At 37.5% G+C, this 14,359-nt stretch overlaps 1 protein-coding gene across 1 annotated transcript in view; it reads right to left on the bottom strand.

Annotated features, from left to right (window-relative positions):
- The window catches only part of LOC107754048 (ribonucleoprotein PTB-binding 1-like), a 25,796-nt gene extending 11,905 nt beyond the window's left edge, over positions 1-13,891 (bottom strand). The window contains exons 1-4 of the mRNA XM_016570363.1: positions 13,497-13,891; positions 11,167-11,233; positions 7,748-8,217; positions 834-1,025 (exon numbers count right to left, since the gene is read on the bottom strand). Of these exons, the coding sequence (XP_016425849.1) occupies positions 834-1,025; positions 7,748-8,217; positions 11,167-11,233; positions 13,497-13,820 (1,053 nt within the window). The 5' untranslated portion in view covers positions 13,821-13,891. The remainder of the gene's footprint in view (positions 1-833; positions 1,026-7,747; positions 8,218-11,166; positions 11,234-13,496) is intronic.
- Between the last annotated feature and the right edge of the window lie 468 nt (positions 13,892-14,359).

The following is a 14,359-nucleotide window of genomic DNA, read 5'->3' as shown; positions in this document are numbered from 1 at the left end:
AAATTGTGTTCCGAAGACGAACGAAGCTTTTACGGGTTTGGAACGACATGGGGGTAAGTGATTAACAACAACATTTTCATTTTGGGGTGGAGTAACCCTTTAAAATAAAGTGTTACCCAAAACGGTAAAACCACAATCACATTACCATTTAATTTTGATTTAAGGATCTACTTAGACATTACAAAACATAGGTTTTTTATTTTGGTAATTTTTAAAACCCTTTTAAAAGAGTGACAATTTGCATATTGCAATACATTATCAATCACAAAGTCTTCAAAAAGGCGATGACATGTCATTGAATATTGCCAGGAAATAAGCCTTTCACATTTACATTGATGCAAATTAGTGTTGGGAGATACGCTCCATAGTCATTTTATTGTCAGCCTGTCCTGAGATCGCGATACACATTATCATCATGCTAATTAAGTATCGGGCGAGTACTGGAAAAAGTGGTATCGGTGCATCCCTACTAATTAATTTACTTATTACTTACCAGAAAGTGAACCAACTCCAGGGTATGGCTAAAAGCAGACTAATGTTGGTGTACTCGAACTACACATTATATCTTTTTAGTCAAGTAGCATATGGATGTCATGCCATAAAATATTTGTAATATGACTGAATTTGTATTTAACAATTTAATAAAAACAAAATGTAAGTTACTAATGATAATGCTTAGCCTACATTTCCTGTTATTCAAACAGCAGCTACAGAAACGAGCAAAGAACATTTTCAAAGAACATCATATATCCGATTGCATATCGTTTATGTAAAAACGTTTCAGAAAGAACCAACCCATTCGTGAAAGTTAGTAGTGGAGTGTGGGGGTCTACCATGGTCTGGGCGGCGATGAGAGCAGCCAGCATGCTTCTTCCTGGTGGTCCTGGGGCACAGAAAGACACACGTATGTGAGTGCCACCCAAAGCTCTCCCATCCATCAGCCGCTGCACATCCTCAGCCATCTCAGGTGTCGAGAACTCCAGCACTGCAAACCGCCGAAAACTACAATCCTGACCCTGAGCAAGCTATGGAAAAAAAATCAAATAAAAAAAAAAATCAGATTTTTCACAGATAAAATGAGCAGTATTAAGTTAGTCATGGAATACCGACCAGGCCGTTCCATGAGACAATTGACTTAAAAGGATAGTTCATGCTCCCCAAAATAAAAATGGTCAATTTACTCACCCTCATGTTGTTCCAAACATGCATGACTTCAATTTTTCTGTGGAACAAATATTTTGACAAGCATTTATTGTCCATATATTGGAAGTAAATCGGAACCAAAACTGTTTGGTTACCAACATTCTTCAAAATATCTTTTATGTTCCACAGAAGAAAAAGTCAAATAGGTTTAGAATGGCATGAAGGCAAATAAATGACAGTTTACAAATTCAGGGGAACTGACTAGTGGTCGACTGATATTGGTTTTTTGACAGCCGATGCCGATATCTTGGAAAGCAGGGTGGCCGATATAATTGTATTTATTTTCATTCATATTTAAGAAATTTGAAATCATTTGAAAATTGATTAAAAATAAATTTGTAAAATAAACATACTTATACTTTAGATGACAAAGTATTTTCCACAAATAAATAAATATTTAATAAAAATATAATTAAAAAGGAAGTAAACCGTAACCAACAGAGCACTCAGTATTCTGGGAAGTTTGTGTGCATTGGGAATCATATTTTCTCAAATAAAGCCAAAGTAACACTCATTTTACATCCAGCACACAGTGAAAACTACATGAATATGACTGAGCAAATGCATAAAGCACAGCATAATTTGAAATCACGAATTTAATGTTTAAAGCATTCAATTTGCACGGACTGAAAGTCACACAGAGAACACGCGATCATGCAGTTCACATGCACACTTCACAAGATTTCACAACTGGATTCGACTAAGTTTGCAAGGTTTGTGAAATTAAATTGTCATTAGCCATTCAAAGATTTGTTTAAATGATGTAAATGCGTATTTGCTGAATGCTGACGGCAAACGAGAAAGTATTAAGGTTTAAAAAACACTTTTTGTATACATTCTAATTCCTCAAGATTTCACAACTGGATTCGACTAAGTTTGCAAGGTTTGTGAAATTAAATTGTCATTAGCCATTCAAAGATTTGTTTAAATGATGTAAATGCGTATTTGCTGAACGCTGACGGCAAACGAGAAAGTATTAAGGTTTAAAAAACACTTTTTGTATACATTCTAATTCCTTTAACAGTTCTATCGGATTATTAGACAGACTTCTATCCGTAGTAGACAGAACTGTTAACGACGACGGCAAACAAGAGAGAGAACGTGAGCACTGTGTGCTCAGGCGCTGCCGCTGTCAGTGTCGTCAAAATAAAAGTCTGGCGCGCCGTCAAAATAAAAGTCCCGCCTCTAGCGCATCGGCCGAACAGAAAAACTTAACGGCCGATACCGATATTTGAAATGCCAAATATCGGCCTTGGCGATATATTGGTCGACCACTAGAACTGACAATTTAAATGTCACATAAAACAGCTGTGATTAGGCTGCTGATATGAATAGAGATTTTTTTTAAAAATTTCTGAAGCATAAACTTCTAAAAAGGAGGGGAAAGCACCTTTAAGTCACCGTTGACAAATTTTTTTTTTTTTTGCAATTTCACAATAAACAAATATATAAATACACTTTCTATTCCAAATAGGTTAAAACCCCAAAACATTTTCCAATTTAACACACACAAAAAAAAAACCATCTAGTGCAAATGAAATATTCTGCTCAGAAACAATCATATGGCGCATAATGAATGCTACAGGTGGCATTAACCTCAAGTTAATTTAATGGGATAAAAGAAAAGGAGAAAATAAGGAGAGATGGGGGAGGGAAAAAAACAGCACCAAGACAATCACAGTACCTTGCTGAAATGCATCATAACCACTGTGCCAAAACCAAAGCCCAGTATTATGCTAATCTACGCAGAACACATGCATACTTATACAAAGGAAGACAACCTTTCCTGACAGAGCCATTAAGATTAATGCAGCTCCTGAGCTTCTCTGCTTTGGGTGGAATTGAGTTCAACAAGCAAACACAATGAGTCACTAAGGCCTTGATTAGATATTCTTGGAAAAATTCATTAAACATTTGCCCATTATACACATGACTGGAGCCTCATCCACAGGAGGCCAATTCAATACCTGCCTAAAACCTGAGGAAACTGAACTGGGAGCACAACTGATTTAATGAGAATTAACTTCCAAAGCCTGTGCTAATTCCATGGCAATGGGGAACATGATGAAAAGTGTCATTCCCAACAATGCCTTGCAGGCCGCGGTGTACATGATCCACGTTGAAAACACATGAAAAAGGCAGCAGCTCTCTCGTTCCAGAATGACCTGCTGACTGACAGCACCTGGCCCAGTCAGGTGGTGGTCACCATAGAAACCAATGCACTCTGCCATGGAGTACTCAGCACTGCCTCATGGAAAGCAGGTCAAAGGTGAAAGAGCTGAGCATAAAATGGAAGCATAAAAGGAAATTCAGCTTTATAGTTCAATAAATCTGACAAAGGGCTATACATGAAAACCAACAAATGCACAAAGCTAAAGACATGCCACTTTGTCATGTTAACAAGTACTTTGAAAAATCATTGAAATGCAAACATTTAGGAGAAAGTTCAGGCTTTTCCTTTTCATACAATGAAGGTGAACAGGGACAGGGGTCATCAAGTACCAAAAAGGACAAACACGCCTTTTAAGCGCCATAAAGTGAGCTTAATTGACTAAAGACTCATTCTCGCAAAGTGTCGATAACTATAACTACAAAGTTTTAATAATCGTTCTAATTCTGAAAAAAGAAAAGTGCACAACGCAACTATAAAGATTACAACACAGAGGCACAATATTTTTATATGGGCATAATATGGGTAAATGTTTTCCAACAAAAGGAACAATATGGGCAAACGCTTAATTAATTTTTCACTCTCATAACAGTTTATTTTATTCCAGCTGATGAAAACATTGACAGCCAATCAGAATCAACCGAACTTTAAAGAGTTTCAATATTTAATGCAAAATGCAAATGACAAATCATAACATTATAAACAGAATGATAAGATCTGTTAGCGTGGACGCTAATATAGTTATCGTTCTTAGTATGAGCGGGCCTTTATTAAATTGAAGCTAATGAAAATGATGTTGTAAGAGAATTGCAATCTGTTTGGCATGTTTTACTGCACTGTACTGGTGTGTTTTTTAAGCTATACGGCAACTTTGGGTAAAGAACTGACTGAAAAGTCAAGCGGTTTTGGAAAGGCATGAGGGTGCGTGTAATTGATTCTCATTTTTGGTTGAATGATTCCATTAAGGTATTTTTTAACACTGGGGTGGGTGGGGGTGTAGCATTAGAACATTAACATTATTTTCGACGGAACACAGCTGCAACTTTAAGACTCATTATGGCGCTCATCAGCCGGAGTGGATAAATGTCAGTCATCCAGTGGATAAACGTCAGTAGAGCAGCTGAAGTATAACAGCTTTTATCAACAGCACTGCAGTAAGAGTGGAAATTTAGAAGCATGACTGGAGTGAAGTGAGGGGAAACCAGTTGCTACATCAAAAACTGGGGGATTTCTAGCAATTTTTTTTTTGCCATTTTTATTATCTGTCATTCAAATATATGATCACTTAGAAAAGTAATAGTGCACGTCTCCTCAACCAAACCTTTTTTTTTTTTTGCTCCGTTCACGAAATGCTAGCGATAGATCCTACCTTCTGGTTCAGCAGTCATATTAGCTCAATATTTCTGCCAGTTTTTCATTAGCGGTATACACAAGCACCCTAGATTTCATCATCATAATATTGCACAAGGCAGATAATGTTCCACCAGATAATTAGGTAAATAAGCGTTACGGAGCATATGAAGAGACAGCCACAATGGTTGCAAATTAAACTTCAAATTAAAACTCCAGCACTGGAGAAACAATTAAGTTGCATGTCTATTACAAAATCTTGCCATCTGCCTCGGAGTACATACAAATGACATGAAATCAAAATTGACCCCATTTACTTCCTTAATATCAATGTCTTATTGTACACAAGTCACATAAGAAGAAAATTATGCCCCTTGAAAACCAATTTGTTCTGTGGACAAATAGGACCAGGAGAAAAAACAACATCAATAAGTATCAAATTATAATTATCTGGCAAAGAACATCACCTCTACCCTTTATAATTTCCTACTGAAATGAGTTTCACTTGAAATTAAAAATCGCATTAATTAATAAATCACATTTTAATTAGATGGATTGTGAATGTGGTTTCAGGTTATTTTTAGCCATATTTTAAAGCTGGCATGAAACAGAAATTGTGATCGTCTTTTCTTCCCTATTGTGACAAATCTGAAAGAAACTTTTTATTTGACAAAAGTGACCGTGATGAGCGCTGCGTTTTACCCAAAGTTGAACATTCAAGGCTGCACAATTAATCGAATTTCTAATCAAGATTACAATTACGGATGTCACAATTATGTAATCGTTCAAAGCGCCAATTAATCGTTCAAAGTCCACTTAGGTTATTCGGTGTGCTTAAGATGTGTTTTTTTCTTTCTACAAGTTATCTTAAGGGTTTTTCCATTGTTTTAATATGACATTAATACCATGCATATTTTAACTTTTTATTTAAAGAAGAAACCAATCCAATGAATACACTCCCATTGAAAACAATAAAAAAAAAACATTGAGCACTGAGAAAAGTTTTTGCTAGTTTAATTTCCCATTCAGGGAAATGAGATATTGATCTAGGGGCCATTAATAAGGATGCAAAGTCTACAAATGTTTTTTTTTTTTTTTTTTTTTTTTAAGTTGAACTTGTTAGCTTTAAACTGCATTCTAAGAAAAACGGCAATCACGTGCAAGACGCCAAAAAGATGTGAGACGCGAGTGCACTGGGCAAACATGTTTATTTAATAGGGCTGGGACAATAAATCGATGCATCGCGATTCGTGGATCGATTCTGAGATTTTCGGAATGCATCGTGATTCTCTCTCGAATCGATTCTGAGCTTAGTTTTTAACAGCAGATGGCGCTCTAGGCTAGTTTTTAACCGCACACTCAAAAGCAGAGCGCTTGTGCGTTCGGCTGAGTAATGTATACTTGCACATCGGCTTTTATGCCTTTATGATGCAAGATTAATATAAACAGCCCACTGTGAACATCCTTGTAATTCGCTTCAACCTTTTCGAACTTTATGAATGATTACTTCAGGTTCAAATGGTGCGTGTGTAAGGAACTGGAAGCAAGCAGAATACGGCTATTTCTAAAGCACGCAGTGCCATCAGCTGTTAAAAACTAAGCAAAGAATCGATTCAAGAGAATCGCGATGCCTTCGGAAAATCTCAGAATCGATGCAGAATAATTTCTCGATTCGCGATGCATCGATTTATTATCCCAGCCCTACTATTTAATGCATGTTTACACAGAAAAACAACGAAAAAACAGTGAAAAACACATTCTGCATGAACAAACCCTTACTTCTTCCTGTCCAGCTATAGACAGGCTCTAAAAGCTGCCAGGGCCGAGCATATCCACAAACTCATAGAAAATAACCAAAACAATCCAAGGTTTTTATTTAGCACAGTGGCTAGATTAACAAATAACCAGACACCACCCGATCTAAATATTCCCTCACAGTTTAATAGTAATGACTTTATGAATTTCTTCACTGATAAAATAGATAACATCAGAAATACAATAACAAATGTAGATTCTACAGCATATAATACTTTAGCTTTATTCATCGCACCAAAACATAAACTGCAGTGCTTTACAATTATAGGACAGGAAGAGCTAAATAAACTTATCACTGCATCTAAACCAACAACAAGTCTGTTAGATCCTGTACCCACTAAATTACTGAAAAAGTTGTTACCTGTAGCAGAAGAACCGCTTCTCAATATTATTAACTCGTCGTTGTCTTTAGGTCACGTCCCAAAACCATTCAAGCTGGCGCTTATTAAGCCTCTTATTAAGAAACCACAACTAGATCCTAGTGAACTGGCAAATTACAGACCCATCTCAAATCTTCCTTTTATGTCAAAAATTTTAGAAAAAGTTGTGTCTGCACAATTGCGCTCCTTCCTGCAAAAAAAAGATCTCTATGAAGAATTTCAGTCAGGTTTCAGGCCCCACCATAGCACAGAAACTGCACTTGTTAAAATTACAAATGACTTGCTTCTTGCGTCAGACCAAGGCTGTATCTCATTGCTAGTTTTACTTGATCTTAGTGCTGCGTTCGACACTATAGATCATGACATACTCATAGATCGATTACAAAACTATACAGGTATTCAAGGGCAGGCTTTAAGATGGTTTAGATCCTACCTGTCCGATCGCTACCACTTTGTTCATTTAAATGGGGAGTCATCTCAATTATCACCAGTAAAATATGGAGTGCCACAAGGATCTGTCCTAGGTCCTCTGCTATTTTCGATATACATGTTGCCCCTTGGTAATATTATTAGAAAATACGGGATTAGCTTCCACTGTTATGCAGATGATACTCAACTATATATCTCAACAAGACCAGATGAAACTTCTAAATTATCTAAGCTAACAGAATGTGTTAAAAATTATTGACACACTATTTTCCTAATTAATGCTGTTCAGTCACTTTGACACAATCTGTATTGTTAAAAGCGCTATATAAATAAAGGTGACTTGACTTGACTTGACTTCCACACTTGACTCATGTCAGGTGGGTCAAGCCCTCGTACCAACCTGGCAAAATATGGGAGCGTGTGTGTCAATCAGCACACTGCGGAGATCCTGAGCGGTGAGGATGTTTTGAGGTAGTCGGTCCACACAGAGGCAGCGCGAGTGTAGCATGGGAAACGTAAGCGAGCCAACCTCTGTCCAGTGTACGTACAGCATTCGTGACCCAAGCTGCTTCCCCAGCAGCTCTGACTTTGCCCTGGCTGCAGAGTCCTTCTTCATGTACTCCACAAAGCCATAGCCCTTCGAGTGGCCCATGGTGGCACTGTGCACCAGGAAGCAGCGCTCAATGTTTCCGAAGGGCCGGACGAGCTCCTCAAACTGTTGCTGGGTGAAAGCCCTGGGAAGGTTGGCGATGCACAGCAGAGCGTCCGTCGGCTGCAGCTGCACAGAGATCTCACGGTCACGGAGAACATATTGGTGAAATTCCTTAATCGCAAACTGGGCCTGCTCACCATTCAGTAGCGTCACAAAGGCTTGAGTGGGAAAAACAGAAAAAAAATTAGTAACAGCCACCATAAAGGCATAAGGGAAAAAAGAATCTTGCAATATACTAATATTCACTAATTTGTGGTTGGTAAGAAGTCTTTTATGCTCACCAAGGATGCATTTATTTGATCAAAAATATATTAGCATTTTGAAATTGTTACAATTTAAAATATTTATTCTATTGTAATACATTTAAAAAAATGTAAGTTATGCCTGTGATTTCAAAGCTGAAATTTTCAACATCATTATTCTAGTCTTCAGTGCCACGTGATCCTTCAGAAATCAGTTTAATATGCCGATTTGTTGCTCAAGAAACATTACCAATATTGAAAACAGTTGTACTGCTTAATATTTTTTGTGGAAACTGATATATTTTTCAGGATTCTTTTATTTAATAAAAGTTCAAAGGAATAACATTTATTTGAAATCTCTTGAAACATTTTAAATGGCATGCCATTTGATCAATTTGATGCAACCTTGCTGAATAGAAGTATTTAAAAAATAAATCTTACATTTCTAAAAAAAAAAAAAAAAGGCACAAAGCTAAAACCAAAAATAAACAGCATACCTAAGGCTACCTTCACACGAAGCCAGAGCTTTCCCTATCCGATCTTTTCCCCCCCCCTCGTCTCAAGAAATATCTGCGTCCACACGAAACCATAAAACCGACAAAACCATGTAGTATACATGCCAGACCAGTATGTGGCACTGTAATGCTAAAACCAAAAATAAACAGCACAACTAAGGCTACCTTCACACGAAGCCAGAGCTTTCCCTATCCGATCTTTTCCCCCCCCCTCGTCTCAAGAAATATCTGCGTCCACACGAAACCATAAAACCGACAAAACCATGTAGTATACATGCCAGACCAGTATGTGGCACTGTAATTCTGCCACAGAGATACACTAAAAACGGAGAAGAAGACTTTGACTATGCGCATAAACCTTGCGCGCGGTATACAAACGAACATGTAACAATACATTTATTCATCTGTTAATGTTACTTAATAAAAAGATAATCGTTCAGTGTTTGTTCATGTTTTTGTTGCTGTTACGTGACTTTGTCTGACTAGGGGCGAGACGTGGGATGGTGACGTCATCGTTTCAGAAAATATACGGATTCTCTGTCCACACGAAAACGCAAGGGCGGCGTTTTCAGATTTATCCACTCTGGGACCCGGTTTAAAAAAATATCGGTTTCACTCTCCCAAAACGCCGGATCCGTGTGGACAAAACACCTATACGATACAAAATGTATGCGTATACAGCTAAACGCGTCTCCGTGTGGACGGGGCCTAAGACTAAAATAATCAGTAAAAAAAAAAAAAAGAAATTAAATAAATGTTTGCACAAAGGCAGTATGTTGAGTGGTTTAATATGTATGGCTCAGGTTCACACACACAAAGAGGTTGAGGAATATCAACACAGTGTTACTTTGAAAACACTCCAATTATCCGAGTTGCTGATGCTAAATAAAGACTCAATTGGCTCAGGATGATGTAAAACGTTGCCAATATCTCCATTCCAAAAAAAGAAAGAAAAAAAAGTCCATTCATGTGATAATGATGATTCATACACACCTGTCCCTTTGTATTTGTCCACAAAGCAGTACTTCAAATCATAGCTGCTTAACAGCTCGTGCACCTCCTAAAGAAAAACACAACAGGGAAAAAAAAAATCAAACAGGATGATTTTAATTCATTTAATGATTTTACCCTCCATTTTGCATGAACAATGAAGTCATTCAATGGATTCAAAACAGCTTAAACGGCTCAGCTATCATCTCTGTCCTGTCATACTCTCACCTTCTATTCCCACAACTCTCATTTTAAAGTGTCACAAATTAAATGATCTTTCAGTGGTTATGATTGAGTGATTAATAAAATTATTTTGACGGCAACAAGGGAGAAAAAAAACCCCTCCACCTTTGCTTCCAGGCTTCCTACATGTTACCATAACATGAACCAGCACTTTCTTTTAGTGTCAGTGAAAGCAAAACGTTTTGTTTCAGCGCCTTCTGTCCTTTGTCATCCTCACTGCTCCCATTCTAATCTGGAACAATACTAGGGTCGCTCACACACACACCCCAGTTTTCCCCATGAATCAAGCATTTTCCTAAGAGAACCTCATCCACAAACAACAAGAACCACCCGACCCATATGAACATTGCTCATTTCCACAGTATAACAGTTTGAGAACTTAGATGACCACCAGACAATGTGATTTACAAGGGAGCAGCTAGAAACATCTAGCATAAAAAGTTTAAAATATTTCCCATCTTAAGAAATCCAGTTAATCATCTGGTAATATTACTTAGCACTATAACATGGGAATAGCTACGAGTAACAAACTGAATACATACTAAACATTTATTATAAACATTGACCAATTATTAAATGACAAATAAAATAGGCAACTGTTAATAGTGAAGTGTTACCAGTCACAAATGACTAGTGTCTCATAAATAGGTACTAGTATTTAATGAAAAGCACTAGGTAAGCTGACTAGCAACCTATGAATAGTTACTAGTAAAAACAGCACCAGCCTGGACTGGAATGAAATTGTGATCAAAATGAATATTTGAGGTCTTTATCACAGATCCCCTTAGAAACTAGTAAAGAAATTTTTTTACTTTTTTTTTTTTTAACAGCATGCCAGCTTCTTCAGCCATTTTCATGGCGAAAACTATACTTGAGTTGCTGATTTACAATAGAAATTAAGACCAGTTTTCATCATTTTAAAACAAAATTTGGATTAACTTGATTCAAACTTTTCATGAGTATCAACAATAAAAAATAAATTCTAGAAGAAAATACAATCCAATAAAACATTTGACAGACAATGAGCTCTGAAATGATGTACATATGGGAAGGATTTCATTTGCAGTTTGTTACAAGTAGCAATGAAATAGTAACGATAATGATGATTCATACACACCTGTCCCTTTGTATTTGTCCACAAAGCAGTACTTCAAATCATAGCTGCTTAACAGCTCGTGCACCTCCTAAAGAAAAACACAACAGGGAAAAAAAAAATCAAACAGGATGATTTTAATTCATTTAATGATTTTACCCTCCATTTTGCATGAACAATGAAGTCATTCAATGGATTCAAAACAGCTTAAACGGCTCAGCTATCATCTCTGTCCTGTCATACTCTCACCTTCTATTCCCACAACTCTCATTTTAAAGTGTCACAAATTAAATGATCTTTCAGTGGTTATGATTGAGTGATTAATAAAATTATTTTGACGGCAACAAGGGAGAAAAAAAACCCCTCCACCTTTGCTTCCAGGCTTCCTACATGTTACCATAACATGAACCAGCACTTTCTTTTAGTGTCAGTGAAAGCAAAACGTTTTGTTTCAGCGCCTTCTGTCCTTTGTCATCCTCACTGCTCCCATTCTAATCTGGAACAATACTAGGGTCGCTCACACACACACCCCAGTTTTCCCCATGAATCAAGCATTTTCCTAAGAGAACCTCATCCACAAACAACAAGAACCACCCGACCCATATGAACATTGCTCATTTCCACAGTATAACAGTTTGAGAACTTAGATGACCACCAGACAATGTGATTTACAAGGGAGCAGCTAGAAACATCTAGCATAAAAAGTTTAAAATATTGCCCATCTTAAGAAATCCAGTTAATCATCTGGTAATATTACTTAGCACTATAACATGGGAATAGCTACGAGTAACAAACTGAATACATACTAAACATTTATTATAAACATTGACCAATTATTAAATGACAAATAAAATAGGCAACTGTTAATAGTGAAGTGTTACCAGTCACAAATGACTAGTGTCTCATAAATAGGTACTAGTATTTAATGAAAAGCACTAGGTAAGCTGACTAGCAACCTATGAATAGTTACTAGTAAAAACAGCACCAGCCTGGACTGGAATGAAATTGTGATCAAAATGAATATTTGAGGTCTTTATCACAGATCCCCTTAGAAACTAGTAAAGAAATTTTTTTACTTTTTTTTTTTTTAACAGCATGCCAGCTTCTTCAGCCATTTTCATGCCGAAAACTATACTCGAGTTGCTGATTTACAATAGAAATTAAGACCAGTTTTCATCATTTTAAAACAAAATTTGGATTAACTTGATTCAAACTTTTCATGAGTATCAACAATAAAAAAAAAATTATAGAAGAAACAATACAATCCAATAAAACATTTGACAATGAGCTCTGAAATGATGTACATATGGGAAGGATTTCATTTGCAGTTTGTTACAAGTAGCAATGAAATAGTAACTGTTGGGATAGTGACTAGTAACAAAGGGAAAAAAATACTAGTATGTAAACGAGCAGTAGTAATTAATTGAGCATGTACTATTCCTGAATGTAGCAGCTCTAGTAGTATCTAACGAATAAGCATTAGTGAAATTAAATACACCAGTCACTAGTGAATTACTTGCTATTAAATGTGAAAAAAAGCAGAAACAAAAATTAATAGTAATTGGTTTTACAGAATAAGTGCATGCTATACTCTGGTTAACAGGTAGATAAACATTCGTGACAAGCAACTTATTGGAAATGTGCAAAGTTTTCAGATGCAAGCGTCAAACTTTTGGGAGGATTTCGATACTTGCGTCGCCTAACGTAATTAAAAATAGTGAAATTAAGCCACTAGTGAATTACTTGCTATTAGATGTGAAAAAAAGCAGAAACAAAAATTAATAGCAATTGGTTTTACAGAATAAGTGCATGCTATACTCTGGTTAACAGGTAGAAAAACATTCGTGACAAGCAACTTATTGGAAATGTGCAACGTTTTCAGATGCAAGCGTCAAACTTTTGGGAGGATTTCGATACTTGCGTCGCCTAACGTAATTAAAAATAGTGAAATTAAGCAGCGAATATATAACACTAATCTGTAACTTCACCAAGCTGTGATTTGGCACATTTGGCAGGATAAGCATCCGGGGATTCAGCTCGATTAATGAACGGTCAAACGGCCCGCATCCTTTCAATACAACTAACGTTACACAACTCACATCGGACTCAATCCCGTTACCGCGGCTCTTGAATGGCTGCGATGACACGAGGTTCGGTGTGGTCAAAACATTGATCATTCACCTTCAGATTGTCACAGCAGATTCAATTATCTACACCACAACACTGTAAAACCCCAGAGTATTAACTACCGAGTCAGCGATCACTGAAATCTGGAAGTGTGACTCGATCAAGCTGCCCATCTGCGTTTGGGATGCTCGGCCAAAGATCATCAATTGTTTGATTGATGCACAAACCTGATTGCTGATATCGGCTGGGAGGTTCTTGATAATTATTTTTCGCCGATTATAAAACTCTCTTCTCGTTCTTTCCAAACGACTAGCAATCTCTTCTGGACTAAGGGCCGTCAGTTCATCATCGAGCCGTCGCGGACAGTCGCTGCCCGTCGGTGGACCCTCATCGCCGGTGTCCGCATCGACTTGTTTACCCGTTTCAAACCCCCAGTTTTCGAGTTCGGCTGCTTGATCGTAACTTTTATAGAGTGGATTCGCTGCAAAATTGGCACCAGTGAAGGATTTCTCGTCTCTGGCAGCTGAGCTAACGGATACCGCGGTCGCCATGTCTCCGTGTGGTAGTTTGTGTGCTCACACCGCACGTTTGCTTTGGCCAGTTTAAACAATACACACATGCGAGGAACTCGCTCGCTGATTGGTCGAGGGGAAATGCATTTTTCTTTCAGGCTTGAGGGGCGGAGCTAACGAGTTGCGTCTCAAATTTGAACACAAGGCAGGTGGGTTGCCAGATACGATCAAAATATATAGTATTTACATAAGAATAACCTTTTCCTTATTTTTATGCACTCTGTTGTTTCTTATTTTACTGTTTGCACATTTAAAAAAAAGAAAAAGTAAAATACCTGATAACATGTTGTTCAGTGTACAGATTGCCAGATATCACTTTGTCCTAACCATTTAGTTTACAATATAAACATCCTGGCTCTGGGCTGTTGTAGACTGCGGAGTCTCCAGGCCAGGACCAGCAGACTGAAGGACAGCTTCATCCATCAGGCTGTCAGGAAGCTGAACTCCCTCCCAACCTTGCCGCCCCTCCCCTCTTTTGCCCCACGCACCACTGAACTCTGACCCTCTGACGGACTCTC

Source organism: Sinocyclocheilus rhinocerous, unplaced genomic scaffold (assembly GCF_001515625.1).
Source record: "Sinocyclocheilus rhinocerous isolate Xijiao unplaced genomic scaffold, SAMN03320098_v1.1 scaffold292, whole genome shotgun sequence".
NCBI classification, from domain to species: Eukaryota; Metazoa; Chordata; class Actinopteri; order Cypriniformes; family Cyprinidae; genus Sinocyclocheilus; species Sinocyclocheilus rhinocerous.
Note: the sequence above shows the minus strand (reverse complement) of the source record. Positions and strands in the feature narration are given on the sequence as shown.